The sequence below is a fragment of the Aspergillus niger genome, assembly GCF_000002855.4.
Source record: "Aspergillus niger supercontig An04".
Lineage (NCBI taxonomy): Eukaryota > Fungi > Ascomycota > Eurotiomycetes > Eurotiales > Aspergillaceae > Aspergillus > Aspergillus niger.
Genome location: NT_166539.1, coordinates 967,453 through 995,159, shown reverse-complemented (window position 1 = coordinate 995,159; position 27,707 = coordinate 967,453). Strand labels below are relative to the sequence as shown.

General features: G+C 52.9%; 10 protein-coding genes across 10 annotated transcripts; 4 read left to right on the top strand and 6 right to left on the bottom strand.

The window, feature by feature from the left end:
- Window positions 1-34: 34 nt before the first annotated feature.
- On the top strand, window positions 35-3,313 carry An04g03950 (uncharacterized protein; the record flags this gene model as incomplete). The annotated part of the gene is made up of 4 exons (XM_059747446.1): window positions 35-78; window positions 168-273; window positions 402-2,982; window positions 3,021-3,313. 4 exons carry the CDS (start codon window positions 35-37, stop codon window positions 3,311-3,313), a joined length of 3,024 nt encoding a protein of 1,007 aa, XP_059600512.1.
- Window positions 3,314-4,741: 1,428 nt separating this feature from the next.
- On the top strand, window positions 4,742-6,668 carry An04g03940 (uncharacterized protein; the record flags this gene model as incomplete). The annotated part of the gene is made up of 5 exons (XM_001401723.1): window positions 4,742-4,844; window positions 4,935-5,166; window positions 5,226-5,676; window positions 5,736-6,000; window positions 6,070-6,668. The coding sequence occupies 5 exons, from the start codon at window positions 4,742-4,744 to the stop codon at window positions 6,666-6,668; spliced, it is 1,650 nt and encodes a 549-aa protein (XP_001401760.1).
- Window positions 6,669-8,017: 1,349 nt separating this feature from the next.
- apsA (lysine aminopeptidase apsA-Aspergillus niger) lies at window positions 8,018-10,826 on the top strand (the record flags this gene model as incomplete). The annotated part of the gene is made up of 3 exons (XM_001401722.3): window positions 8,018-8,169; window positions 8,257-10,627; window positions 10,704-10,826. 3 exons carry the CDS (start codon window positions 8,018-8,020, stop codon window positions 10,824-10,826), a joined length of 2,646 nt encoding a protein of 881 aa, XP_001401759.1.
- Window positions 10,827-11,177: 351 nt separating this feature from the next.
- On the bottom strand, window positions 11,178-13,764 carry An04g03920 (uncharacterized protein; the record flags this gene model as incomplete). Its single annotated transcript, XM_001401721.1, has 3 exons — window positions 11,178-11,331; window positions 11,422-13,400; window positions 13,465-13,764. 3 exons carry the CDS (start codon window positions 13,762-13,764, stop codon window positions 11,178-11,180), a joined length of 2,433 nt encoding a protein of 810 aa, XP_001401758.1.
- A 340-nt stretch (window positions 13,765-14,104) lies between these two features.
- Window positions 14,105-16,705, bottom strand: An04g03910 (uncharacterized protein; the record flags this gene model as incomplete). Its single annotated transcript, XM_001401720.3, has 5 exons — window positions 14,105-14,126; window positions 14,290-15,654; window positions 16,168-16,271; window positions 16,339-16,554; window positions 16,637-16,705. The coding sequence occupies 5 exons, from the start codon at window positions 16,703-16,705 to the stop codon at window positions 14,105-14,107; spliced, it is 1,776 nt and encodes a 591-aa protein (XP_001401757.3).
- A 705-nt stretch (window positions 16,706-17,410) lies between these two features.
- An04g03900 (mitochondrial 54S ribosomal protein mL59) lies at window positions 17,411-18,069 on the top strand (the record flags this gene model as incomplete). Its single annotated transcript, XM_059747445.1, has 2 exons — window positions 17,411-17,524; window positions 17,563-18,069. 2 exons carry the CDS (start codon window positions 17,411-17,413, stop codon window positions 18,067-18,069), a joined length of 621 nt encoding a protein of 206 aa, XP_059600511.1.
- Window positions 18,070-18,343: 274 nt separating this feature from the next.
- An04g03890 (uncharacterized protein) lies at window positions 18,344-20,895 on the bottom strand (the record flags this gene model as incomplete). The annotated part of the gene is made up of 2 exons (XM_001401718.3): window positions 18,344-20,739; window positions 20,820-20,895. The coding sequence occupies 2 exons, from the start codon at window positions 20,893-20,895 to the stop codon at window positions 18,344-18,346; spliced, it is 2,472 nt and encodes an 823-aa protein (XP_001401755.1).
- Window positions 20,896-22,027: 1,132 nt separating this feature from the next.
- Window positions 22,028-22,414, bottom strand: An04g03880 (hypothetical protein; the record flags this gene model as incomplete). The annotated part of the gene is made up of 1 exon (XM_001401717.3): window positions 22,028-22,414. One exon carries the CDS (start codon window positions 22,412-22,414, stop codon window positions 22,028-22,030), a length of 387 nt encoding a protein of 128 aa, XP_001401754.3.
- Window positions 22,415-23,697: 1,283 nt separating this feature from the next.
- An04g03870 (uncharacterized protein) lies at window positions 23,698-24,703 on the bottom strand (the record flags this gene model as incomplete). Its single annotated transcript, XM_059747444.1, has 2 exons — window positions 23,698-24,428; window positions 24,538-24,703. 2 exons carry the CDS (start codon window positions 24,701-24,703, stop codon window positions 23,698-23,700), a joined length of 897 nt encoding a protein of 298 aa, XP_059600510.1.
- A 1,745-nt stretch (window positions 24,704-26,448) lies between these two features.
- Window positions 26,449-27,201, bottom strand: An04g03860 (uncharacterized protein; the record flags this gene model as incomplete). Its single annotated transcript, XM_001401715.1, has 1 exon — window positions 26,449-27,201. The coding sequence occupies one exon, from the start codon at window positions 27,199-27,201 to the stop codon at window positions 26,449-26,451; it is 753 nt and encodes a 250-aa protein (XP_001401752.1).
- Between the last annotated feature and the right edge of the window lie 506 nt (window positions 27,202-27,707).

The window sequence follows — 27,707 nt, the reverse complement described above, 5'->3', positions numbered from 1 at the left end:
CGGCCGCTCTCCCGACCTGTCTTTCGCTCCCCTGATGGGCCTCTTCCATCATTCGACGCTGTTCTTGCCGCTGTTGAGGTAGTGTGTGGTTGACGGGGCGTGTGGTTGGTTTTCAAGAGACGCTCTCATTGCCTGGCTGCAGTCATGGCATCTGCACATCACTCCAGGAGGTCCAATGAGGGCCCTCATGGCGAGATGCCCATTGGCCATTACACTCGGCTGAGTGAGATCGGCCGAGGAAGTTTTGCCGTGGTCTACAAAGGTGTTCATACGGTAAGTTGGGATGCTGTCTCCTCTGATTCCTATCTCTGCCGAGGATCCGGCCTGTTTTCTATTGCACCGGTGTTCTCGGATGCCAAATTGCAAAGGCTAATAGTGACGATGCGGTTCCCGCGAACTAGAGATCACGCACCTATGTGGCAATCAAATCGGTTACCATGACCAAGCTCAGCAGGAAGCTCAAGGAGAACCTCGCCTCTGAGATTTCCATCCTCAAACAACTCCACCATCCCCATATCGTCGCTCTCCTAGACTGCCATGATACGACGTCCAATATTCATTTGGTGATGGAATTCTGTGCCCTGGGGGACCTTTCCCACTTCATCAAAGGGCGCAACACCCTTCAGGACAGCCCATACACACGGGAATTGATAGCGAAGTACCCCAATCCTGGGGAGGGTGCGGGTCTGAACGAGGTAATCGTCCGCCACTTTCTCAAACAACTCTCGAGCGCACTCAGATTCCTTCGGGACCGTGATTTGATTCACCGGGACATCAAACCACAGAATCTGCTGCTCTGTCCTGCACCATCGTCCTACCGCAGTGGGGCCGCCGATGTTGTACCTTTCAAGAGCAGTGAGGACTCCTTTAGCCCGAAGACCGGGCTGGAGTCTCTGCCAATGCTGAAGCTTGCTGACTTTGGCTTCGCCCGGTCTTTGCCGGCCACCTCTCTCGCGGAGACTCTGTGTGGCTCGCCACTGTACATGGCCCCTGAGATTTTGCGATACGAGAAATACGACGCGAAGGCAGACCTCTGGTCTGTGGGCACGGTGCTTTATGAAATGGTAGTCGGGAGGGCCCCATTCCGGGCAGTGAACCATATTGAACTCATCAAAAAGATCGAACAAAATAAGGACCAAATCTCATTCCCCTCGAAGAATCGTGTGTCGGAAGACATCAGGGAGCTCATTCGGGGCCTCCTGAAGCAGCATCCAATGGACCGGATGAATTTCGATGTTTATTTCGCGCATAAAGTTCTCACAGAACCGATTCCCGGTCTGGTAGCGGATGACGCTCCACTCGGGCGTTCCCCTGCCGACCCAACACCTCGACCTGGATCCGGGTCGAGGCGTAGCACGCCCGTCCAAATGAAACGCGAGAATGCGCTGTCTGGCGGAGTGCGGGATGAGCCGGCGACTTACCCGGCGGCTCAACGAGCCATGACACAGAGCCCTCGGCCAGAGACCCCTTCAACGCCTATGCGTAGGACTGGAAGTGCGGGCACCCCTCATGCTGCTCCGAACGAGCCTACACCGCCAGCATCGCATCCGACAAGGCCAAGTCCGGTCTCTCTGGCGACTGCCCCTGGTCGCCAGGAGCATGTCGATCGCCCTCCCACCACCACTGTCGTGGAACAGCAGCGGAGGCGTACGGCTTCCTCGGGAGTGCCTCAAGTCGACAAACCCGTCGAGAAAGCGAAGGACGAAAAGGAGCATGCTGCACAAGAGGTAGCATTTGAGAGAGACTACGTGCTTGTGGAGAAGCGTGCGGTAGAGATGAATGCTTTTGCAGATGAACTGGCCTACAACCCACGAATGCAGGGTGGCCAAGCAGGTGCTGTATCCCGGCGTTCGGGAGCGGCTCCAGGTACACCTCCGGCCGGGGGGTCGTCGCCTCATGCTTCGCCCAGCAAAGCCATGCAAATAATCTCGGGGCGTTCGCGTGCCGATTCGGCACACGTCCGTCAAAATTCCTACGATCGCCGCTACGGACAGAGTCCTACGTCGGCCACATCGGCCATCTCGAAGGCTCTCAATATGGCCAGCGGACGTTTGTTTGGGATGAGTTTCTCACCACCGCTGACCATCACGAAAGGCGGACGCTCGCCTCCGTTGGCCTACAACCCGTTTCCCGCATACCCCAGTGCCCAAACGAGCTTAATTGTCCACGCAGATGGGGGCAAGCCCGGCGCCAATCTGGACGAAGACAGCAAAACCGTCCATGATCTGGAGGAGTGTGCCACACGTAGTGATGTCGTGTACGGGTTTGCCGAAGTCAAATACAAGCAGCTGATCCCACTAGCGCCATCTGCCGCCACCGGGTACCCGGGTGACCCTGGGTCGGACGCTGTCGATTCGGCCGATGGTGGACTCACTGTTGATGCTATTGTGACCTTATCCGAGGAAGCCCTGGTTCTCTACGTCAAGGCCTTGTCATTGCTGGCGAAGTCGATGGATATTGCACGTGTATGGTGGACTCGCAAGAGCCGAGGCGATACGCTCAGCAGAGCGGATACTGGAAGCACAGTTGCGGGCAATCGGATCAACAACGTCGTCCAGTGGGTGCGCAACCGATTCAACGAGGTGCTGGAGAAGGCCGAATTTGTCCGGCTCAAATTAGTAGAGGCGCAGAAGAGGCTGCCATCGGATCACCCCAGCCATCCCAGCAATCTGTCGGTTGGATCCTCCCTAGGCTCCGGAACCTCTGCCGATGTGGTCGTCAGCCCCGACGTGACAGCAGAGAAGCTCATGTACGAGCGCGCATTGGAGATGAGCCGAGTGGCGGCTATCAATGAAATCACCGGCGAGGATCTAGCCGGTTGTGAAATCTCGTATGTCACCGCCATCCGGATGCTAGAAGCCATCCTGGATGATGTGGAAGTATCCCGACCGGGGCAAAGCGGCGGCGCTGATAGAGCCGACGCCCGGCGGGACAACGAGGATGGCGGACAGAACGAGCCCCAGGCGGTGATTCTGGCGAAAAGTAAGTGTTCTCTCCACCTTATGCACGGCACTGCGCAGGCGCTAACGCTTGGCACAGTGATATCGAAAATCCGGAGTCGCCTGGCGTCGCTCCGGAAGAAGCTGGCGCTGCTGTCGAATCGGTACACGCCCCCGTCCAGTGGACCGGGCAAAATGCCGCCGTCGAATCTGGTGCCAGTCTCCCCTGCAGTGGGAGCCACGCCGCCGAAATAAGAACGTTGACCGTTAGAAGCATGCAGGACCATGCTCATTTTGCCCCCCTCCTTTTCTCCATTTTTATTTCATCCTATTCTTCTTCTATTTCATGTCCCAGCTCGTGTGGGCATTGCTAGTGCAGGCAACTGCATTCCAAGCTCGTACCTTGACACGCGTGCGGGGCCAGCTTCTTCATCATCTTCTTCTTCTTCCATTCTCCATGCCAGTTCTCTCTGGGGTTTGATATATGCATTGATGCACGAGTGTTTTAGTGTTTCTTTATATGGGTTTATTATAGGGTTGCCGTGATTTGCTCTGTGTTTATTGGTTCCCTTGTTCCTTTCCATTTTCTTACAGGATACGCATGCTTTACAGGCCTGTTGGGCGGGTGTTTGCAATTGGCGTTCAAGCTGGGGACCCGGGTACACAAATTGCCAGCGGACATTGGATACGAGTGATGATGATGCCATAAGATCATAGGGAGTCAGGGTGGATTCGGGATGGATCTGGAGGATGCAGATACTGCCAGTCAGAGGCAGCTGTACTGTATATACACATAATAACACGCGAATATGTTCATCTCGTGGCGAGGAATGGTGCGCACTGGTTGGAGGATTGCTGCGGATTTAGAGCTCGACCCACGGCGGCGGGCATTGGCTCTGGGACCCGCGCAGACCTTAACTTTACCTAACTTAAACGTGCAAGATCCAGGCCCAAATTGCGTGATTGATTTTGGTGTGTCATAGGAATTGCACCGACGGCGTTGAACGGTTCACCATCTTCTTGGTGTCTGGGCCGTGGTTTGAGAGGTTTGAGAAGTTTGGGCAGGGAGTGGAGAGCTTCCCTCGTTCGGGTTCCGCTCCGACGCCCAGAAGAAGTTTTTTTCTTCTGTACCAAAGAAATTCCCCTTTTGCCTCACGGGATCCCGAAGAAAGATGACTCGAGACTCGCCCACCACATGGCGGGTGTCTGTCATGCCCGTGCTTCCTCTTGTCTCGGTCGCTGTCGTGATCTTTCACCCGTAGCTTGTCATTCTTTTCCTTTAGATTACTTCTTTCTTCCTGTTCGTGATTTTTACCTTAGACTTTCACAAGACTTCAGTTTTTCTAGAACATTTCTTTCAACCTGTTGGGGGACTCGGTCGTGATCTATACTTGGAGTATATGACACCCGTGCCCTAACATAATACTGCTTTCCACCTTTTTTTTCGATTTTCTCTTACATCAAAAATTTCTTATTTTGCCTCCATCGCTCAGACACCTTCCTTGACCAATTCCTGTCCGGATTTACAGGGGTCTTACCTGCTAGTCTTGGCCATCGTGTCCATACACATCACGAGCAGACCCTGCTCACTTTGGATTGCATCACATTTAGTCGCAGCACATCATCGCGTCTTACGGTCTTTGCCTCCGGGGATAGCCGCTCACTCGCACCTGGCCCTGGCCTGTTCTCAGCGCTACTAGCACTGACTATATAGTCCTGGACGATCGTCTTCCGGTCTTCCACCTGTCATTCTCGTGGACTCCAGTGTCTTGGGTTCCTCTAACAACCACGAAGCTCTTACCATGACGGACCCAGTTGTGGAATCTGCGTATCAAAAGGGCATCCTGCCCGACGCCAAGGCCGTCGAGGAAGGTCCTCGTCGAACGGATGGCGTTTCCGGTTTGTGTATGTGTGACTGTCCCATCTCCTCCCAGGTCTCTCCCAAAGTTTCCCGGCATAGTGATGAAGAATCTGCCCTGACTGTTTCGAAACTAGATGAAGGAAATGTCTTCGAGGCTACCCCGGATGACCGTCGCCAGATTGGCGTCATCAGTGCCTCCTTTCTGATCTTCAACCGTGTCATTGGTACTGGTATCTTCGCTACCCCAAGTACTATCCTGTCTTTGTCGGGTAGTGTTGGTCTGTCTCTGATCATGTGGGTCATTGGTACTTTGATTGCCATGGCTGGTACTGCTGTTTATCTGGAATGGGGTACTGCTATTCCTAAGTATGCTTTATCCTGAACGGTTGGGGTAGGTAGAACTTGAGGCTAATGACTTCTCATAGGAACGGTGGAGAAAAGAACTACCTCGAATATGTCTTCAAGAAGCCCAAGTTCCTGATGACGGCCATGTACGCGGCCTATGCAGTCCTGCTGGGTTGGGCCGCCAGTAACAGTGTCGTCTTTGGCGAGTATATTCTGAACGCGGCGGACATCGAAGTGGATCGCTGGAACCAGCGTGGTATTGGTTTGGCTTGTATCACCGCTGCCTTCCTCATCCATTCCTTCGCTGTCAAGTGGGGTCTCATGCTTCAGAACTTTCTGGGTGTGGTCAAGCTGGTCATCATCCTTTTCGTCATCGTCGCCGGATGGGTGGCTCTCGGCGGCCATATGAAGATCGATCCTCCTCACAACTTCACCAACGCGTTCGAGGGTACCACTGACACCGGCTATGGCATTGTCATGGCGTTGTATAATGTCATCTGGTCCTTCATCGGGTACTCGAATGCCAACTACGTATGTTGTTCTGACTGTGTACGTGGTCTGTGATAGGTTGCTAATATTGTTGTGTGCAGGCCTTGAGCGAGACGAAGAACCCTACCCGTACCCTGAAGATCGCCGCCCCCATTGCCATCATCTCCGTCGGTATCATGTACATGCTGTGCAACATCGCATACTTTGCTGCTGTCCCGAAGGAGCAGTTCCTGTCCTCTGGCCAGACCGTCGCCGCCGCCTTCTTCGGCAACATGTTCGGTGCGCGCGCAGAGAAGGTGATGTCGGTCTTTGTGGCCCTGTCTGCATTTGGTAATGTTCTGTCGGTCATCTTCTCGCAAGGACGAAGTACGTACATACCATTTCCCTTCCCTATATTGCGTCAAACGTTGAGCGAAGCTAATATTATGATAACAGTTGTCCAAGCCCTCGGTCGCGAAGGAGTCCTCCCTCTGTCGAAGATCTGGGCCAGCAACCGGCCGTTCAACTCGCCCGCCGCTGGCCTCTTCGAGCACTGGGTAGTGTCCGTGATCATCATGTTGGCCCCGCCTCCCGGCGATGCCTACAACTTCCTTGTGAACCTGATCTCGTACCCGCTGTCTATCGTCAACGTCTTCGTGTCCGGCGGTCTCATCTACATCTATCTGACCAAGGAGAAGAACTTCCCGGACTGGTCCCCCGGTATTCGGGCCACACTCCCCGTCACCATCTTCTTCTGCCTGTCCAACATGTACCTGGTGGTGGCGCCCTACGTGCCCCCCAGTGCCGGACAGAGCGTCTACAACAGCCTGCCTTACTACCTGCACTGTGTGGTGGCGCTGGGCATTTTCGCCCTCGGCGCTATTTACTATCTAGTCTGGGCGGTGCTGATGCCTCGCTTTGGTCGCTATATCCTTGTGAAGGAGTCGGTCGTGGATGCTGATGGCTGGTCCAGAAGTGTCTTTACAAAGATGCCGATTGAGCAGGCTGAGGCTTTGAGGCATGAAGGGCAGCAGCAGGGAGAGCACCATTTCTGAGGGGTTCCTTAGTGGATGATGCACTGCTTGACTGCTGCTTCGTTTCGATTATGACGCAACGATTCAACATCAATGCCGTTATTATGGCATAATCATAATGTTTACACATATCATCTTGCATGGGTGCGGAGTTTGTCTTTTTTTTGGCTGGAGGGAAGGGAAAAAGGGAATGATTGTTAGGGAAGAAATGGGTTTGTTTTGATAGACTTGCTGTCTTTCTTCGAGATACCTCTTGTGTTTTATTACTAGATTTAAAGCTAAAGCTCCTTTCAACAATCGACGAGATATTGCTGAATACTGTTCTTGAACATAGAATCATAAATGTGCCATTGATATAGATTTCTTAAATAATTATTGTATAGAATATGTATGTCCCAGCCCTCTATGGAAGCCCATTCACCGGAAGAAAGCATCAGATGCCTCTAATCATGAACCCCTCAAACTGGCTGGTGGACCGTCTTGCAAGCCACTGCTCCCGAAGGAGCAGCTCGACAGCCAACTGCCAGATAGAGGAATATCTACCCTTGAAGGCAAACCTGGCACCCGGCTGTATGGAGAAGACCTGCGTGAAAGAATGTAATATGTATGGAGAAAAAGAAGGAAAAGGAAAAGGGACGCAGAAATGGGAGAAAAGATGGGTGACATGTGATGCGGAGAAACCCTGGTCGAGTAGCCCTTATTGACTTCCAGAAGAGGAAAGGCGTTGGGCCAGGGGGGAGCTGATTGCCTGATTTAGTAGGCTACTCAGTTTTGGCTGACTAGTTGGTCAGATGACTGGATCGTGTTAGTCATAGTAAGATTACCGCCTGCCGGATTCAGACGGACGACCGACGGAATTCCCGCGGCAAAAAGGGAACTTTTCTTTCCCTTCGAGATTGGATGAATTGTTGATGGATTGATTGAAGGAGAGAATAACCTCATTGTATCAGTAATCTTTTTGGTCATTGTTGTCTTTTGATTTGTCTACTATCCGCTGTATCATTTTGGGTTGTTTATCTGGGTGGGGACTGCGTGTGTGTGTCTCTTCTTTGTCAATCTGTCTTTTCTCTCTATCAAGACTCGTTCCCATGCGTCGCTTTCCCTCCTCCGCACGGCTCCCGCTGAGCAACAGCAGCAACAGAAGGGCAGCTGCTGCTCCCCTCCGCTTCCACCGACTCTCTGCTCTTCCCCGCCCCTCTTCTACTTCTACTTTTAACTTCCCCACTGCTTCTTTATCTACTACTACTACGCCCTCCTCTCTCACCTTCTTCTCCTCCCCTTCTTCTTCTACTGTCCCTCCTCTCCATCGCTCTTCTCTTCGTCGTGCTCCCCTCTCTCAAGCTTCCAAACGTTACTGTTCCTATCGCAGGATGTGTGGTGCTCGACGCGGAGAGGTGACGGGCTCGACCAACGTCCCCGGTGGTCGTGAGGTCTTGCCCACCAACGTCAAGCCCCTTCACTATGACCTGACCCTCGAACCTAACTTTGCCAACTTCTCCTATGACGGTACCGTCGTCATTGAGTACGTTCATGCTCTTCCCTACCCACCCATGAACCCTAGCTGGTTACCCCGCCATCTGGAGCAGTAGCTAACTCTCCGGGAATATAGTCTCGACGTCGCTGAAGATACCACCTCCATCTCCCTCAACTCCAACGAGATCAAGATCCACAATGCCGTCGTCTCCTCCCAAGGCGCCGTCGTGGCCTCCAACCCCGAGATCACCCTCAACCAGGACCAGCAGGTTGCGACCATCAAGTTCGCCGACACTATCCCCGCCGGTTCCTCCGCCCAGCTGAAGCTGACCTTCACTGGTGAGCTCAACGACAACATGGCCGGTTTCTACCGCTCCTCCTACAAGGCTGCCGATGGTCAGACTAAGTACATTGCCACGACCCAGATGGAGCCTACTGATGCCCGCCGCGCCTTCCCCTGCTTCGACGAGCCCGCTTTGAAGGCCAAGTTCACCGTGACCCTGGTGGCAGACAAGAGCATGACATGTCTGAGCAACATGGACGTCGCCAGTGAGACCGAGGTTGCCGGCGGCAAGAAGGCTGTGAAGTTCAACACCTCCCCGGTCATGTCGACTTACCTGCTCGCCTTCATTGTCGGCCACCTCAACTACATCGAGACGAAGGCTTTCCGCGTCCCCATCCGTGTCTATGCTACCCCGGATCAGGATATTGAGCACGGTCGCTTCTCGCTGGACCTGGCCGCCCGCACTCTGGCCTTTTACGAGAAGGCGTTCGATAACGAGTTCCCTCTGCCCAAGATGGACATGGTCGCCGTGCCCGACTTCAGCGCTGGTGCCATGGAGAACTGGGGTCTGATCACCTACCGTGTCGTTGACGTGCTGTTGGATGAGAAGACCAGCGGTGCCGCCCGCAAGGAGCGTATTGCCGAGACCGTCCAGCACGAGCTGGCCCACCAGTGGTTCGGTAACTTGGTCACCATGGACTTCTGGGATGGCCTCTGGCTCAACGAGGGTTTCGCCACCTGGATGTCCTGGTACTCTTGCAACAGCTTCTTCCCCGAGTGGAAGGTCTGGCAGACGTATGTCATCGACACCCTGCAGGGCGCCCTGTCCTTGGATTCGCTGCGCAGCAGTCACCCTATTGAGGTGCCCGTGAAGCGTGCCGACGAGATCAACCAGATCTTCGACGCCATCTCCTACTCCAAGGGATCCTCCGTTCTGCGCATGATCTCTAAGTACATGGGTGAGGATGTCTTCATCCAGGGTGTGCGCGACTACATCAAGAAGCACGCCTACGGAAACACCCAGACGGGTGATCTGTGGGCCGCCCTGGCTAACGCCAGTGGCAAGCCCGTGGAGGAGGTCATGGACATCTGGACCAAGAAAGTCGGTTTCCCCGTTGTGACTGTCTCGGAGAACCCCAGCAACTCCACCATCAAGCTGAAGCAGAACCGTTTCCTGCGCACCGGCGATGTCCGCCCCGACGAGGACACCACGCTCTACCCCGTCATGCTGGGTCTGCGTACCAAGAATGGCATCGACGAGGACACCATGCTGACCGAGCGCGAGGGCGAATTTAAGGTGCCCGACCTTGACTTCTTCAAGCTCAACGCGGACCACTCCGCCATCTACCGCACCTCGTACACCCCGGAGCGTCTGTCCAAGCTGGGTGAGGCGGCCAAGGGCGGACTTTTGAGCGTCGAGGACCGCGCTGGTATGATTGCCGATGCCGGTGCCTTGGCCGCGTCCGGCTTCCAGAGCACCTCCGGCCTGCTGTCGCTGCTGAAGGGCTTCGACAGCGAGGCTGAGTTCATCGTATGGAACGAGATCCTGACTCGTGTTGGCTCTCTGCGGGCTGCTTGGCTGTTCGAGGATGTTTCCACCAGGGACGCCTTGAAGGCCTTCCAGCGCTCTCTGGTCAGCCACAAGGCGCATGAGCTCGGATGGGAATTCTCGGAGAAGGATGGCCACATCCTGCAGCAATTCAAGGCTCTGATGTTCGGCAGTGCTGGTATGGCTGAGGACCCGGTCGTCGTCAAGGCCGCCCAGGACATGTTCCAGCAGTTCGCCGCCGGCGACGAGAACGCCATCCACCCCAACATTCGCGGCAGCGTATTCAGCATTGTGCTGAAGAACGGTGGCGAGAAGGAGTACAACGTCGTCCTCGACCGCTTCCGCAATGCCCCCACTTCCGATGAGAAGACCACGGCCCTCCGCTGCCTGGGTGCCGCCGAAGACCCCGCCCTGATCCAGCGCACTCTCGACCTGGCCAGCGGCGACGAGGTCAAGAACCAGGACATCTACATGCCCCTGGGTGGTCTCCGCAGCCACCCTGCGGGTATCGAGGCTCGCTGGTCTTGGTTGAAGAACAACTGGGATGCCATCTACAAGCGTCTGCCTCCGTCTCTCGGTATGCTGGGCACGGTGGTGCAGCTCAGCACAGCCAGCTTCTGCACTGAGGAGCAGTTGAAGGATGTGCAGGACTTTTTCCAGAGCAAGGACACTAAGGTAGGCCCCATCCCTTCCTTTCATTAGTTACACCTGTGTTGTTCAAGTTTTATGTGCTAACTATTTTCTCGTATAGGGCTTCGACCGTGCCGTTGAGCAGAGTCTCGACTCGATCCGGGCCAAGGTCAACTGGGTCAAGCGTGACCGGGCGGACGTGGAGTCGTGGCTCAAGGCCAACAGCTACAATGGTAAGCTGTAAATCAGACATGCATGACATATTTCGAAATTATGGCGAATGCCGATTGAAATGAGAATATAAATGAGACTCAACCGACTATGTTCGGGGTGTATAATTAGAACAGAGAAAAAAAAGGATAGAAAATAAGAACTCGCATCTCCACATATTGAGTGTATTGAAGTTTATAAGATTCGCTGGTAAGGTATGATACATACGCCGTGCCCATAACGGCATTAATGCAGTTGAAGCAGTTCCTCCTCTTCATACGATATGGTATGATATAATCCTTTCCTATACCATAACGATACCACTTCTTCCAGACATCCATCCACCTCTCAATGGCAGGCAGGCAGAAACTTAAGAGTAGATAAATTACCATCCCACCTTCCCACCACCACCACCCTCCTCATTATTCTTCTTGGAAGAGAAACCCCTCGTAGGTTTCGACTGCGCCGCCTCATGTTTACGCAGTTCCTCCGGAACACGAGAAATGGGCGACTTCATGAGCATTTGCTTGAGGTCGTACCTAATCCCACTTGTTAGTATCATCCACAATATAACAACGCCAAGGGCATAGAATATAAGATAAGTAGAGGGGAGAGGGGGAAACACGTACATAACATCCGCATCCTCATTACCCAAGAAAGTAATAGCCACACCACTCTTCCCGGCACGACCGGTACGACCAATACGATGCGTATAGCTCTCAATACTCGTCGCCATGTTAAAGTTCACGACGAGACTAACATCCGGCACATCGATACCACGACCCGCCAGATCCGTAGCTACCAGGACATCTGTGGTTCCATTCCTAACGGACGCGAGGGCGGCTTCACGCTGATCTTGTGTTTTACTACCGTGTAATGTAACGGAGGAGAATCCCCACTGTTTGATTTCGCGAGCGATGGCATCGCAGTTGCGCTTGATGTTGACGAAGACGATGATCGGGGCGCGGAATTCTCCCGACGAGAGGATATCGCCGAGACGTTTCTTGCGCTTGTCTTCGCCGGCGATCATTTCCACGCGCTGCTCGACGGTGTCGACGGCTTCGCCGGCGGAGCCGATCGTGACGATTGCCGGACGGCGGAGGTATTTTCGGGCGATGCGTTCGACGGCGGTGGGCATGGTGGCTGTGTACATCATTGTTTGGCGGTAGCGGTGCTGGTCGTGGTTGATGTGGCGGGACATGGCGAGGGGGTTTTCGGCGTCTTCGGAGTCGGGTTTTTCGTTGGAGACGGGGAGGGCGTCGAGGATCTTGTTGACGGGTTCTTCGAAGCCCAGGTCGATCATGCGGTCCGCTTCGTCCATGATGACGTAGCAGCATTGGCTGAGGACGAGAATGCGGCGCTCGATGCAGTCGACGAGACGGCCGGGGGTGGCGATGATAATTTCGGCGCCGTCGCGGAGACTGTAGGCTTGTTCTTCGAGGGAGTGACCTCCGACTATACTGACGACGTTGAAGCCGAGCGGGCCAGTGAATTTTTTGGCTTCGATTTCGATTTGTTGTGCCAGTTCGCGGGTCGGCGCGAGGACGATGGCGTAGGGGCCGTCGGCTTTGCGCCATTCGAATTCGTCGATGCGTGGGAGCTCCGCGATGTAGCAGAGGAGGGGGAGGAGGAAGGCGGCGGTTTTACCGGAACCGGTGACGGCGACACCGATTAGGTCGCGGTTTTGCATGGCGATGGGGATGGCGGCGCGTTGAATGGGCGTGGGTTCTTTGTAGCCCACGCGGTTGATGAGCTCCATGAGGCGCTTGGGGAGGTTGGATTCGTCCCAGGAGCGCATAGGGTTGGGCACGCTGCCGCCCTTGGTGCTGATGTTGAAGTCCTCCTTGAAGATACGCCAGTCGCGTTCGCGCATGTGCTCGAGTTTCTTCTCGCTCCAGTGTTTGTCGAGCTGGTTGCGGGTGCTTTCTTCTCGGCGGCGGCGCTCCATTTCGAGGATTTCTCTGGCGCGGATGCTTCCTGCTTCGCGGTCACGGTCTTCCAGGGCGCGGGCATATTTGTGGGCGACGGATTCTGCGACGTCGTCGCCGAAGCCGGCGAGGCGACCACGGCCGAAGAAGTTGGTTTCGTGTCGGTGTTGGTATAGCGGGTTGTAATCGCCACTGGTGTCTTCTTCGGCGTTCCACTCGAAGTTGAATTTTCGGTCTGTGGTTCTCTTGCGTTTCTTCTTGGCGGAGAAGTTTGATGTTTGGTCGGCACCCATGTATCTCTGTTTCACTAGGGCTGCTTGCGCTGCGGCCTCGTCTTCGTCCACGAACCGGCTGTCGCCCTTTCCGCTCGTCAGACCGAAGGACATGGATTTCGGAGGAGGTGGTGGCGCGAGGTCGTAGTTCTTGTTATGGGACTGTGAATGGCGCATAGCTGCCGGGGCAGTCGGGGCAGCGTCTGAGTTGCGCATGGCCCGAGGGCCAGTGGGGATGGATCTCGCATCGCCGTTAGGGCCCTCGGAGCTGACAGAGGGCGAGTGCGTAGCACTTCTGTCGACGCCATTAGAGGCATGCTCGGATTTTAGTCTGCGGGTTGCTGCGACTTCTTGAGCCCGTTTCTCCAGCGCGAGCTTCTCTCGTTCTTTCTTGGATAGAAATTTCGGCTGTGTAGAGAGGTGGGATGTTAGCTATCTGAGCTTATATGGAATCCTCGGAGCTGATTCGTACCTTCGCCGCTGCGGCATCAGCTTCTCGCTTCTTCCGTACGAGTTCCTCCACACTCAGCGGCGTAGGGGCTGGTCGTTTCGTGCCCCATCCAACCTTCTTCTTCTTGGGCTCAGTCTCCGGCGGCGGCGCAGGTGGAAGATCTTCCGGCGGTGGAGGAGGCGCGGACGTGTCTGGCGGCGGCGGAGGGAGGGCGGAATCCTCCGGAGGGGGTGGCGGGGGAGTAGGAGGGCGCTCGATGGGCTCCGGAGGAGGCATAGGCGGGTGCGCCTCCGACGAACCGTTAGTCATAATACCATCCATGGCAACTGCAGAGGATGAAGCCTGAGATGGATTGCAGCTCGGCGCAGAACTACTTGGTTTGTCTCCCGCGGCCTGGCCATGTTACACGGTGGGGAACAGCGGCCATGTGCGCAATATGTGATCACGTGAATGTAGATAAGGCTCTATGATGTACGAATACTGCAACACTATTTATTGAGGTAACTGAAATCACATGTATAGAATGAAAGCTACCTACGCATTAGAATACACGAGGACAATGTCCAAACTCATAAGGTCCACCCAACCGGATCCCATCATATCGGGAAGAGCAGTCGAGAAGCGGCTCTCTGCACGCTGCAGATGCCGTCTCGCCTTTCGCTCAACACGCCATTCGCTGAAAGCTGCACACACATCAGAAGAGAGATTATTGTTCTACATATCAGCAAGCCTTTCACAAGCTATGAGCGGAAAGAGTACCGTCCTCTTGGCGAGGAGTTAGATTGTGGTTGGGCGTTTCCGCACCAACCGGATTCAGCAGCTTTCTTTACTTGCCATCAGACTTACATGCCACCGTTGACCGGTGTCTGCTGATAGTAGGCATAAGGGTTAGCTTGTGGGGGTGTCGGGACCACAACTTCCGCCACAGGCGTCGCCGAAGGAACCGGCTGAGCTGGGGGCAGCTGCACCGCTTCCGCGGCCTTCATCTTCGACACGGATGCCGGTCCGTGCACTTCGCGGTCCAGGGTCATGTACTCCTTTGCAGCATCCTTGGTACCACGTTCAAGGAGGTAGACCATGTAAATTTGAACAAGCTCCCGCACCACATCGGCGGGAAGGGTACTCTTGGACCGAATGTCCTCGATGACCTGCTTGATGCGCTCATACTGGACATTCTCTGTAGACGAGCTCGTGGGCTGGTCGAGCTCGAAGTTCAGGTAGCTGGTCCAGAAGGGCCGGCTGTCCATGTAGTACTGCTGGTTGGTCTGGAAGACCTGACGGGCGTCCTCGGCAGAGCCCTTGATCTTCCACAACAGGCGAGCCCATTCTGCAACCAGTGCCGCCTTCGTAGCCAAGTCTGACTGTGGCGAATCCAACTGGCTCTTGTACACTTCGATGGCAGCCTCGAGTCCGCCGTGACGGCGAGACATGTTGGCCAGAGACACTATCGTTTCGATGTGGTTGGGCAGGTTGATGAGAATGGCGTCGTGGATCTCCTTGGCAACATCCACCCGGCCACTCATCTCTTCGAAGTAGGCATATTGAAGACGGGTGGCTGGGTTGGCGATCGGCACGTACAGGCAGCTGGCGCGCTGGTAGATATTGCGCACTTCTTCTTCCTTGCCAGGTTGACCGGCCATCCACCTAGCGTAACGCTGCCAGAACTCATCGTAGTGAGCGCACGTCACCAAGCATCTCTCGTACAAGAATTGGGTTCGCAAGTAGGAGCCCTCAGATTCTTCGAAATCGAGGTATTTCTTCCAGTTGTTCAGCTGGCCCTCATCGAGTTCGGTAACGTGGAAGTACGGGCGCTTGATCTCCGACTCGTATGTCCAACGTTTCGTGGTCTCAGTCTGGGTCTTGGAGAAGATCTCCAAATGGTAGCTGTCTACGCGTAACCGCAGATCTCGTTCAACCTCTGCCTCTGCCTTCGCGCCGGGGGCCACATGCCCGGCAGCAGCATCAAGCTCCGCACGGAACTGGGTCAAAGTCTCCGGAGACGCCAACTCCACCACAGGGCGAGTCTGGGCCAACTGCCTGTACCTCTCGAAATACCGAGCGTACTGATGCATGGGGATGTGAATCACCCGGCCCAGGATAGCAAAAATCTTATCAAAAGCCTCCAGGCGCTCCTCGAACTCGATGTACTTGTCCCAGAAAGGGTGGGCCAGGAAATCCAGCCCAACGCTGGTTGCGCCACGCTCGAAGAGCCTGCAAACAGGAGAACGTCAGTATCAGAGCGGGTACACCACCATCAGAACAACGCTGGGGAGATGGGGGAGTGGAGGGGGAAAGAAGGGGAGTGACAAGGATAGCAAACATGAGCGTCAGATTCCCAATGAGTGCGAGCCCAAACAATTGAACGACTAGGATGGTCAAACTGTGGATGAAACTTATGTTCCCCCGTCTGCTTCGAGCGCAGAATAGGTGCCACCCGAACACAAGTCCTGGTGTTTAGTGTCCGTGCAGGGGAGGTGCTTGGCTTGAAATCAACTGTAAATGTTTCTTCAAAGGGGGTAGAGAGAGAGCAAACAGCCTGGAGAAGCCATGGGTGAGAAGTAAACTCCAGTAGAGTCCGGGTAAGGTGAAATCTCACCCGTCAGCGAGGGGACTGGTGCAAATGAACATTTGCATCACGCGGGTCCGGTATCACAACCATGTCCGTGCTGCGTTTGTAACGGTTACGTGGGGGATGGGAAAGGAAAGCAGCTCTACTATACTTACTCTCGGATCACATCAGCGTCATGGGAGGTCTCGGCCTTGAAGGAGCAGTAGTTGGTCCACAGGTCGACCGAGGGCGAGATGCTAGCGACACCGCGTTCATACACCTGTCAAAGAAGCATCAGCAATCCAATCAACTTCAGTCAAATCTGAACAGGCCAAGCCCATGCATACCATGTCCGCAGCCTCAGTGCCGGTGATGGAAAACTCCAGGTCGGCATATTTCTTCCAGTAACCGAACAACAGCGGGAACTTGGCCAAGAAGCGGTCGTAAACATTGCGCACGGTGGTGATGGCTTGGGGGTTGGAGTTGCGGTTGATTCCGCCCTCGAGCGCTTCGCCAGCGCGAACCAGTTTCTCCCAGGTTTCGAAGTTATCCGGGTCATCGAGCTGTACGACAACGTATGGGTTAGCATATGTGATGCAGCATTCCCCGCCGACCGAGGAGATAATGAATAGGATCGCATCATACCAACTCAGTCTCGAGCTTCTTCAACTCCGCATTCTCCTCCTCAGAGCCTCCATAGTTGTAGTCCGCCATGATGGCAGTTGGTGTGGTCGGGGTCAGAAGAGTAGTGACAAGGATGGTCCGCGACAAGGGGGAGCAAGGACGGGACGCTGTTGGAGAAGGGAAAGGATCGGGAGCAATCCAGCGACCAAGATAAGAGGAAGAGCGGAGATATAAAGCGACCGGGAAGAGAGGGAGGGAGAAAGCGCGCGAGAAGAAGGGGGAGAGAAAGCGAGGAAGACGGAAGAGAGAGAGCGAAGAGATGAGGACAAGCACCAGCCACAAGTCCTACTAGTTTAGCAGCAACAGTAGCAGCAAGTAACCAGTTAGTTCACCCAGTTTACAGTAAGTTAACTCATTCTCTTTGCTCTTTTCTTTTTCGCCGAGTTCCCGAGCCTCATCCCAAAGCGGTTTAGCGCCGTTCCTGCAATTCTCAACGCGGACATCCAAAGAATCACCACCAGCTCGAATTATCCGGAGAGAAAGAAGCCCCATCCATCCCATCTTCCCTTCCTCCCCAATTCACAGGAGAGGCACCGGGCACAATAGCCAAAATGGCCACCACACAAACCAGCAGCTTGGTATCCAAGCTCCCCATCCGCCTCCGCAATTTCTTCGCGCGCTATCCTCCGCAAATCTATTCCGCAGCCGTAGCACCACGCCCCGAAGCCCCCGAAACAGGTGCCCCCGTCAACGTCAAAGTCGAGGATCTGCCCTCTCCTTACACGCCCAACCGTGATGCGAAGGGCTTCAAGCGTCCCGACCCTAAAGCGTTCTCTCCCTCCAAGGCCATCCTGCACTCCGACTCCAAGCACCCCAACCCGTTCCTGCCGCGCAAGAACTTCCGCACCGGTAAGTGGTTCGGACCCCGGATTGGACTGCGTCGACAGGCGGAGCTGGTGAAGCTGGCGATCAAATACAACGTTGAGGCATTGTTGCCGCCTGGCCGCAAGTCGACGGAGTTCAAGGAGACGAGACGTGCGGAGCGTGGTTTGGCTATCAAGGGTACTGGTATCGGACAGAAGGTCAAGGGTCACAAGTGGGAGAGGACAATGGAGGCTCGTCTGGAGGACAGACGCAAGGCTATGATGGAGATGCCGGAGATGATCCGTTTGTGGAAGCAGGTTAGTTTTCCCTCTCTATTCCTTTCCTTTGTTCGGTATGCAGGATGGTGCACTGACTTGATATCACTTAACTCTACAGAGAGGTCACGGTCGTGGCTGGAAGTCGTGGCCCAAGCGGTAAAGGCTTACGCTTCTGGATGTATTATCTTCTTTTATTCGCCTCGGGTGGAATGGATCCGAGGTTTGCATAATGTCGCATCTGTCCTATTTTATACATCTCGTCGAGCTGCGGCCAACCAACCGTCCATCCAGCTCGGGGAGAGTTTCGATTGAATCATTGTTGTCGGGGTTCGGCACGGGAGTTTGTTCTCTTATGTATTTATTGTACAAATAGCTTGTTTCTCAAAATCATGCACATTGAATGTCTGCGTGAATGGAAATGGTATCAATAGAATGTTGAATGCAACCCATCTTCTCAAAGGGGGTTTCCGCCTTGTTTCAAGATACAATGTCGCCCAAGCTATGACTAGCGATACTCCAATCTAATACACATTCCAATGCAATGCAATGCTTATCCACAACCTAAAAGCAGATCATAATTCGTCATTCATGGCCCATAGTAAGACGGAGTGACAACATCCCCCACCATTACTGTCCTTGAATTAACGCTATTTCCATCGCCATTAGAAGAAATCGCCAAATGTCGCCCAAAGTAAATCTTGTTTCCACTCTTCCTCGTTTTTGCTAACGTCGAATATGGTTCCTCGCCACGCACACCAGTAAGCTGATCGACGCAGACCATCTGGCACCGCTGACAAGATCCAAGCACGTTGAAATGAAGATTGTCGGGCCCGATGCGCAGACTCTCCCAATGGTCTTCTATATACGGTCGCCCTGCGCTCACCGGCTGTGGGAAATCCTCTGCAACGACGATGTTCGCACGGAATACATCGGCAGCTACGGCTTTCTTGCGTCCAGTACTATTTGTGGTTGTAGGACTGCTTTTGATGGTTTCGTTAAGACGGTTCACGGATGAGCGGGAGATGAGCAAAATTGGACTCTCGTTGGATAGTAAGATGGGATTTCGTTCTGCCTCAGGGGTCGGGGTATCTTGAGGGAATGCGCCTGGCATAGCTGGTCGAAGTGGTGATTTTCTGCTGCCGAGGCCACGTCTGGGTTCGGCAAGTCTGGTGGAGGATTGAGGCGGAAATCTCGCAAGTGTACATGGCACACCAAGAAAGTCGGAGAAGAATGCGGACACCGTGGGAGATGAATATGCCTGCACAATAACCTGGTCTCCGCAAACAGTAGAAGGTTTCGAGCTATTCTGGCATAATGAGGTAGTTGTAAGGTTGCTATTCTCGCGGTCCAGAGGGATCTCAAGCGTTTTCTGACTTGGAGAACGTATAGACCCGCAGGTAACGCGCAAGACACCATGACTGAGATCGATAAATGGCCGTATCAGAGCCATACGAGGATACCTCTTTTGATTGAGAGCTGTACCTGTGCCTTGGTGGATCAAGCACCATTCGCGATCCCATACCAGACCTTCTCGTCGAATTTCCCAGCGCTTTCCGTCAGGTACTTTAAATGCACCACAACTCTTTATGGGATACACGGACAGGCTCTCAACATGGAAACCAGACCGGTGAGTAAGGTTGGCTTCCAGTGGTGGCACCAACGCACACACATTTGGGCTTTTCTCGACGTAGAACTCCTCGATAAAACCCATAAAAGTGTCTATATCAGTCAAGTTGCTCATCGCGCCAAGGCTTACTCTCAGTATCCCAGTAGGTCGCCCGTCCATGATATCATGGTCATCACCACAACGCATGCCTGCTCCAAAATGCCGAAGCATGTCTGCTCCAGACCAGTTAAGGCTGGCCGCCGTGCCTCCCGGGTTACAGAGCGTTCCAGATCTGATTTGTATGTTCCTAACGCTGGCCATTTTCTCCACTTCGGATTTGCCAATCCAGGCACCTTGACTGCTTCGCAGGTTGAACGCCAAAATTGGTCCTTGCGTGGAAGGATCGGTATAGTCAGAGTGTGATGGTTTGTATACATGGCACACACTCTCCCCATTGTAATGTCTCAATGTAGTCATGCGATCGTATAGTCGCTTCGCTAGGAAGCGGGTGTGTGAAGAAATATTATCCATAGATCCAAAAAGGCGCTCATGTGTATCAAATGCAGAGCCCAATGCGATTATATTATGAAACGGAAGCGTTCCGTCTTCGAGTCGTTCATGAATTGAAGATTGCTTCTTCGCATGCCATTGGGTTCCCTGTGTTAGAACCATATCTACCGTTCCCCCACCGAAAAACTTCCGCTTGTCGAAGATGTGGCCAGCACTCTTGCGAACAATCAACGCACCAAGGTCCGGGAACCCGAAGATTTTGTAGAAGCTGAGAACGGCAAAGTCAGGCGCAGCGGAAGCATCACTGAGGTCGAAAGGGGATGTCGACACAAGCGATGCGACATCAAGAAGCGTGTAAGTGTCCTTGGCTGACTCCCGTATCCTGCCGCACCATCCACGAGGAAACCGCCGGCCGTTCATATTCGATTGCGCAGGGTACGCAAAAAGTCGGGGACCTTGCACCGGTTCTGTATCTAATTGAGAGATCCAGCTCTCGACTTCTGCGTCCGTCACGAAGCACCTGCTCCCGATACCTGCAAGCTCACGCGCCCCGACCAAGCTCGTATGTGAATCCACATGGTATCCATACCAGAATCCCTGCGGTGTTGACTCGCGGAAAGAATCGGCAACCAGCTTGATTGCGGCCGTAGCATTCGCCACGAAGACAAGATCGAATTCTTCCGGATCAGCACTGAAGAAACGAAGGGCCCGTAGACGAATATCATCCACGCGCTGGGTCGATAGCTGTGAGGGTGCGGACATGGAATGGGGGTTCCCGTAGAGGTTCGACGTGAGGTCTCGGGAGAACGATTCAATCAGGGATTTGGCGTAGAGCGTAGTACCTGCATGGTCAAGATATGTCGTGTCTGGTTTCGTAGTTAGATAACTGAGCGTACGTTCATCTATTGTTTGAATTGCATAGAAGCCATCCAAGCACGCGGCCTACCTTTGAGCAAGGGATATTCACGTTCCCGGATGACGTCCACATCATCCGGGTATTGGCATTTGCCCCTGTCTGACATCCTGGTGGATCGTTCCAGACGACATTAATTGCAAGTTAATGATGAATTATGGTTGCAGGGTGGTGAAGGTCGAGTTTTGCATTGCTGGCAAGGGTCAAAGGTGAGGTGGCGACCGCTGATTCACTGCATATGGGATGCTCCCTGAACCACAGATGGATTTGTAAAAGTCCACTAAACACACGAAAGTCCAATAAGGTTCTTGACCTAAGTAGGTATAGAGTTGTCAATCACTGTACAAGTAGCTAGATTATATACCGTATGGTGATAGAAGGAGGAATAGAAATAAAGAATAGAAGTACTAACTTAGTCTCTTTGCCGATAAGGCTAATCGGTCGGAGCTTACCGATGATGAACTTGCCGACGGCTAGCCGCGGATTACTACCTCCAACACCGAAATTTGAGTCTCTGTTGGCAACGCGAGAGCAGAATGAAATGAAATGGAAGACCAGCATTCGAGCCTAGGAGGAGTAGCTGATACATAAATCTCCTGGAGAGAGAAGCTACCTGCAAAACAGCCTGAGCGTGTTCAGCCCGACCAGCACGCCGAAGCTTCCCCACTTTTGCGCTGCTTATCGAGAGCGGGGAGCGGCCGGGTCCGAAGATCAGTGGGATTTACTTTCTGCAGTAATGACGCTGCTCAAGAGTGGTGGTGGGGAGGTATTCATTACTGTTTTGTATGTCAAATGTATAGATCTGTTTTTGTACTAGGCTATCTTCTCATACTAAGATAGCTTACAATACTACAACTTTCCATTAACGGCCAGAACATCATGTAGGGGTCTACATAACGAGCAAGTTCTTCCATAAGCATAGCTCGCATATCTTATAGGAACTGCCGCAGTGAGAAAAACAGCTAGAACAAGAACATTGTCGGGTAGCACCAGATGTTGTAGAAAATAGACAAATAGCTTTGTCGACAGCAGCGGCTAAATGAAAACATTATCATCATATATGAAACAGTAGCAATCGCAGGTCATCAACGTTGATAGCTGATATTCATGCCATCGGTATGTCTTCCTTCGTTACTTCGTTTGAATCAATTTCTTTTTTCTGTCGTTCGTTGCACGTTATCCATTCCAATCATTAAACCGTATCACCCCATCATATCCATTACCTCGTAACCAAATGGCCTCTATACCACATACTGCTGCCGCCGACCCGAGCTGCTGTGGCGCCGGTGACCGCGTCGACTGCTGTGACTCCTGCGACGGACAGTGGTCTCCTTGACAACGACCTCCGGACGCTTGTAAATGGCGAGAGCCAGGATAGCTGTCCAGAAGAAGAAAACGACTTCAATTATCCCCAGTGCAAAGCTGGCCTTCAGCATCGCGCAAGTCTTGTCGATGTGGAAGGACAGCGGGTTATCGGTCCTGTAGCCGTAGTATCCAAAGGGACCCAGCGAAATATACACCGAACCTCCATCCCAATGAGAGCAATTGGCCCCTGCAATGAAACGCAGCTCATAGACACCCGCGATGAAAGCACCAAAGAAGAGGAGGTCGATGAAAGCGACAAACATGGCAGAGCGTTTAGTGGTCGAAAAGCGGATCAAGGTATCGAGGCACCAGAAAGCTGCAATGACGCTGACGATGAAGAGGACGAGAATGTAGGCAGGGGTAATCTGGTTTGCATTGAGGTAGCCATGGACGAAGTATGCCTAGATCGATGCTGTTAGACATGGCCATCTGAGATTGGGTTAGGGTTGGAATGCACTTACCATCATTCCGATGATCGGAATCACGAAGACAAGCTCCAGAATGCGGTTGCAAATGAAGAATATACTACCAATCATGTTGTCGGTTGGGCGCAGATTGCGGATTGACCTTCTCAAGAGTGTAATTGAAATACTAGGATCAGATGCTCAGAGGCGTAAAGAGGAGGAGTCTGGGCTAAACGTGGCGGCAGCTACAACGTCATCACACGCGGCTCGTAGACCGACCGAGACGATATTTTCACGACGCAATCTGGCTGTGTTCGGTGTCTTGAGTGAAGCGCCGTGTCGAGAGAGATTCCGTGGTTGCGCCGGACAACGTATAGAGGAGTATTGGTTAGGTGTCGATCAGATGCAGCCCAACTCAAAAGGCACGAGAGCCCAGCCGGTTACGTGCTAGAGAAAGCAAGGTACAGATGATGCATCCAGCCCAAGGCAGTACAGAGAGGAGATGCAGAAAAGAAAAAAAGAGGAACCGGACGGGGATGAATATGCGAGTCGGAGAAAGACAGAGGAGGCTGGGCGATTCAGGCTGCGGGGTGGCTGGGATCTCAGCGTGAAAACAAGGTTCTATTGCCCGACCTTGAAACAGCGAGATTCAATGGACGTTTCAACAATTTATTTAGAAGTCAGATTGAACTACCAGATTTGACAACTATTCTACTCCAATCAGCACAAAGGGTATAGTATTCTTTCAATTGAGCATACAGTCACTGGTGATAATTGTTCGGTGTTTACCGCCATCCTTGCCTTTGGGAGTGCCGTTGCCATAGCTGGCCCGTGGGTGGGGCTGCCCGGCCCACGAGGTGCTCGAGCCACGGTTGAGCGCCGGTCTAGCCCTCAGGGACGCTTTCTGCCTCTTGTGTGGCAGGGTCCTGGATTGACCAAGAAAGTACTTAGGACTATTTTTAACTGATGCAAGGGGATGGAGAAGAAAAGCCGTTGCGGACTCTCCTTTTCCACATCCCAATAATGTGGCCGAATTCTGCCCTCTCGGTATGATACCAGATCCACTATCCAAGCCTCTTAATGTGACAAATCTATGAAATGACAAGAAATACACCCTTGACCAATCAACCAAAACTCGGGTTTCAGACTTCCCGGTACGGCATATCTGTAAGGTCACGCCCTCGGTCCGCATGAGTCGGAATCGCGCCCGGTGTTTCGTGGGTAGTGGCGGCACCAAGTACGACCTGAGGGGTCTGGGAGTGGTACGCCGTATCAACATCGAGTCGCGCCGTTGGTCCGTTCAATGCTGGGTTCTGTGTCCGGGCATAGCCAGGTTGCATCTCATATCCACCAGCAACATCCTCGCTGGAGGACGACCAGTTGTCGTCCTCGTCACGTCTTGAGTAGCCGTACATGTTTGTAGTGTATGGATTAGATTCCGGTAGGTACAAGGGCCTACCAGCATCACTTCCGGTCGTCTTCGACTGAGGAGCTTCATTCAATCGCTCCTCCTCCGGGTTCCTCAGAGCGGCAGTGCTTCCATCAGTACCCACCAGGCGGACAGTCTCGACAGGCCCCACGGGATCCCTGCCCCATGTCCGGATGGGATAGGCGCGTCCTTTCTTCCAAGGCTCGTTGAGTGAAGGGAAATATTGACGGTACGAGATGCAGGCGCAGATAATACCTAGGAGCGATCCAGTGATGACATCGAACGGATGATGCCTTGCATCCATAATACGGCTCACCGCAACAAGCGTTGCTGCAAGAGACGGGATCATGACCAAGAGTGTCTTCCAGGCCTCGCCGCGGTTGTCCATTATGTGCAGCTTGCCACTAAGCCAAAGCGTGAGATAGAATAATCCGGCAAATGAAGCTGTAATGATTATATTAGTTCTCAATGCGCGTTTGTGAAAAGGTAGGTGGGTCTCTCACAGCTACTATGTCCTATCACCACGGATTAGCATTTGAAACGTGTTCAGAACTTTTGAAGCGCTGTCCTACCTGAAGGCCATGATCGGAAGCCGTCTTTGATAAGTGCATGTTCGCCAGTACAGATAGTGGAGTTCGACAGTCCGGGTATCGCGTCCTGACTTCCTGCGCGAGGCTGACACCGATCAATGAAGTCAGGCCGGGGCTTTCCACAAGCATTTTTCAGCACCTGCGTAATGACAAACGCCAGCCCTTGTGAGAGCAAGAGTCCCAAGATACCACAGTTGAGCTCCCACAACCGATCCTTCCATCTATATGGACCAGTGAATTTTCTCTTCCCCGAGACTGGATGCTGCGTCTTGTGGTGCGAGAAAAGCCCGTCGATGAATAGCGTATAGACGATAATAATGACGAGGGGTGCCAGGCCGGAGATACAGAGGGCTTCCTGAATGGTTATACGCTCGTGGACTGCATAAGGATACTGAATTGAGATATTTCGTAACGAAAAGTGCTGGTGATATGGTTCAATAGAATCAAGGACGTAGAAGCCTCCAATGCACGCACTGTTTCAGCGGTTATTAGCAAACGCCGTCGATGATCCGCCAACAGGAAGAACTAACATAAGGATAACATAGTCAAAGATATATCTGCCATGGACGACTCATATTAGCGATGAGGTAGCATTCCTCTCCTTGGAGTTCGATTCTCACGATAGAATGACCCGCTGCTTCAGGCGCCGCTTTGAGAAAGGCAACTTATCGGGTAGACGGTCCATCGGGTCAGGATCCACTTTGTTTAAGACAAAATGCAATAAGTGAGGGGCAGAATTCTCCTTCTTCACAGCTCGGATATATAAAGACCTGGCCGGTGCTCCAAAGCATCTATTTTTCTTGAAAAAGAGCAGCCTAATGCGACCGGTGTGCGCGCGAAAATAAGAGCACGTGAGAGTGTCTGTCGACAGCTGAAGTGTCCACTGAGATGTGCCCAGCGGCGAAAGGACAGCAATGAAAGAAGTCGGAGAAGGCTGAGTCCCTGATTTGTGACCTGCCAATGAGAATGAAACGGAGACAAAGCATGGGGCTGTGGGCGACTAAATATGGGGGAGGTCTGAATACTCGTTGCCTGCAGCTCTTTCGCCGACCCACTCGCCCAGAGTACATCGGCTCGACCACGGCTCGGTCAACCGCTGGCTGCCTCGTTTCAATGGAAGAGCCCGGTATGGGCCATTAAACCTTGTTGCCCGTAGAGCATAGCCCGAATGGAAAGTCTGGCTGGCCATAGCCATTAGAATAGCAATATATCATTGACCATCGAGTAGCTGGGCCGGGAATGCAGTTAGGCACGGAGTGTCATTGACAGATGATGGGCCGTGTTAGTGAACAGACCCTGCTTGATCGACAATCGGGCGGTTAGCTTTGGCTCGGTATGGCCGCTGTTATGATACAATAATATCGGGGGTGGATCCCATAGACGGCCTGTAACGCTCTTTCGGTCAATTTCACATTGTATGCTTATGTAAGCTACTCGCTATTGAATCGAATTGGATGGCAGTTCCAACTTTTAGTCTTTGTGGGCTAAAAGTAACACTTCAGAACGGGGCTCTGGGAGATCTCCACTGAGATGCCATTTACATTAGCCCTGTTGAACTAGTACTCAATTGGAGTTAGTACTACAGTGGTCACTGATACTATTTGGCTTAACTGCGGCCTGTCATGACTGCTAAATATAGATCTACATGACACCATCATCTTTACACCATCATCTTTACACCATCATCTTCATCTAGTCAACCGTCAACTACAGAATATAGGTTATCACTATGATCTAGCAGTACGGTACTAGTATAAGTATGTTCTATTTTGATCTTTATTTTCAATAATGAATGTTGAGTGGTGGCTTTCGTTCAATTCCCGAAGACTGTTACAATACACTGCAAATGACCAATTCCTCCATCATTGTGGCATTTACCACCCAAACTCCACAAAATACCCCTCATCCTCCACGACCTTCCCAAACATTTCGTCCGGGGAACCCTCTGTTGCCGCGCGTACAATAGGCCGTGCCCCTTCTTCAGCAGACTTGACACCGCGGCCTCCTCCAAAGTCCGTCCGGCAGTGGCCCGGGCAGACCACGACTGACAGAATGTTCTCCTTTTGCAGGCGTACCGCATCCACCGCATTCATCATGTTGAGGGCGGATTTACTGCTTCGGTAGACTGGCAGCTCCCAGACCCTGGCACTATACTCCGAGGTAGGCGAGTAGGCTATCCCAATCTGTCCGAGGCCGCTAGTAACGTTGACAATGCGTCGATCGGGATATTGGGAAGCACGGAGGAGGGGAAGGAAAGCCTCGATTACGACGGCCACCCCGAAGACGTTAGTCTCAAACACGGCGCGGTAGGTCTCGCGCAGCGTGGCGTTGGGGTCAGAGGATCGGTTGATTCCGCCATTATTGACAAGGATATCGAGCGAACCGAACCGTTCCCGAACAAAGGTGGCAGCAGCCTTGATGGATTCGTCACTGTTAAGGTCTAGTGACACTGGCGTCAGGTCGTCGGAGGAACTGCTTAGTTCCTTAATGGCTTCCTCGGCTTTCTCTTGCGTCCGGGCACCAATGAGGAGACGGTATTTACCGGTTCTGGTAAGCTGTTTGGCCGTGGCATACCCTAAGCCCCGGTTGGCACCGGTGATTAGGATTAATGGTTTCATGACAGTCATGGTGAACGTTATACGTTGGAGGGTGTACAACCAAGTTCCTGGATACTTTGGTAAGATGATCTGGAGAAGTAAAAAAGAAGGGGCAAGGTATTAATTAACTGCCGTTATATATATCTGAAGGCCTGGATTTAATCGGAGTTAAAATGCACTCACTACCTGGACTTAACCGGACTTTATCATGACCGGCTTTAAGGATATTTCTTTGCAGATCACTATCATAGTACATTTTACCGGGGCGATATCAAGGATGACACTTCATCCGGAGTTTCTAGACCCTATTACCAAGCGTTAGCAATTCTAGCGTTTGTTCACTCACCTTCCCTCACCTTCATACAGTCAACACCACAGCAATGCACAGCCATCAAAGCACACTGCTGCTGACCCTTAACCCATGGACTGCCTTTCGTTGTTCGCGGAGCACACACTCGTATCTGGTGCTGTCTACACAGCGTCACAATGTGATTAGTAAGCCTGCAAGCGCAGTCGCTTATTCTCATATATCCATC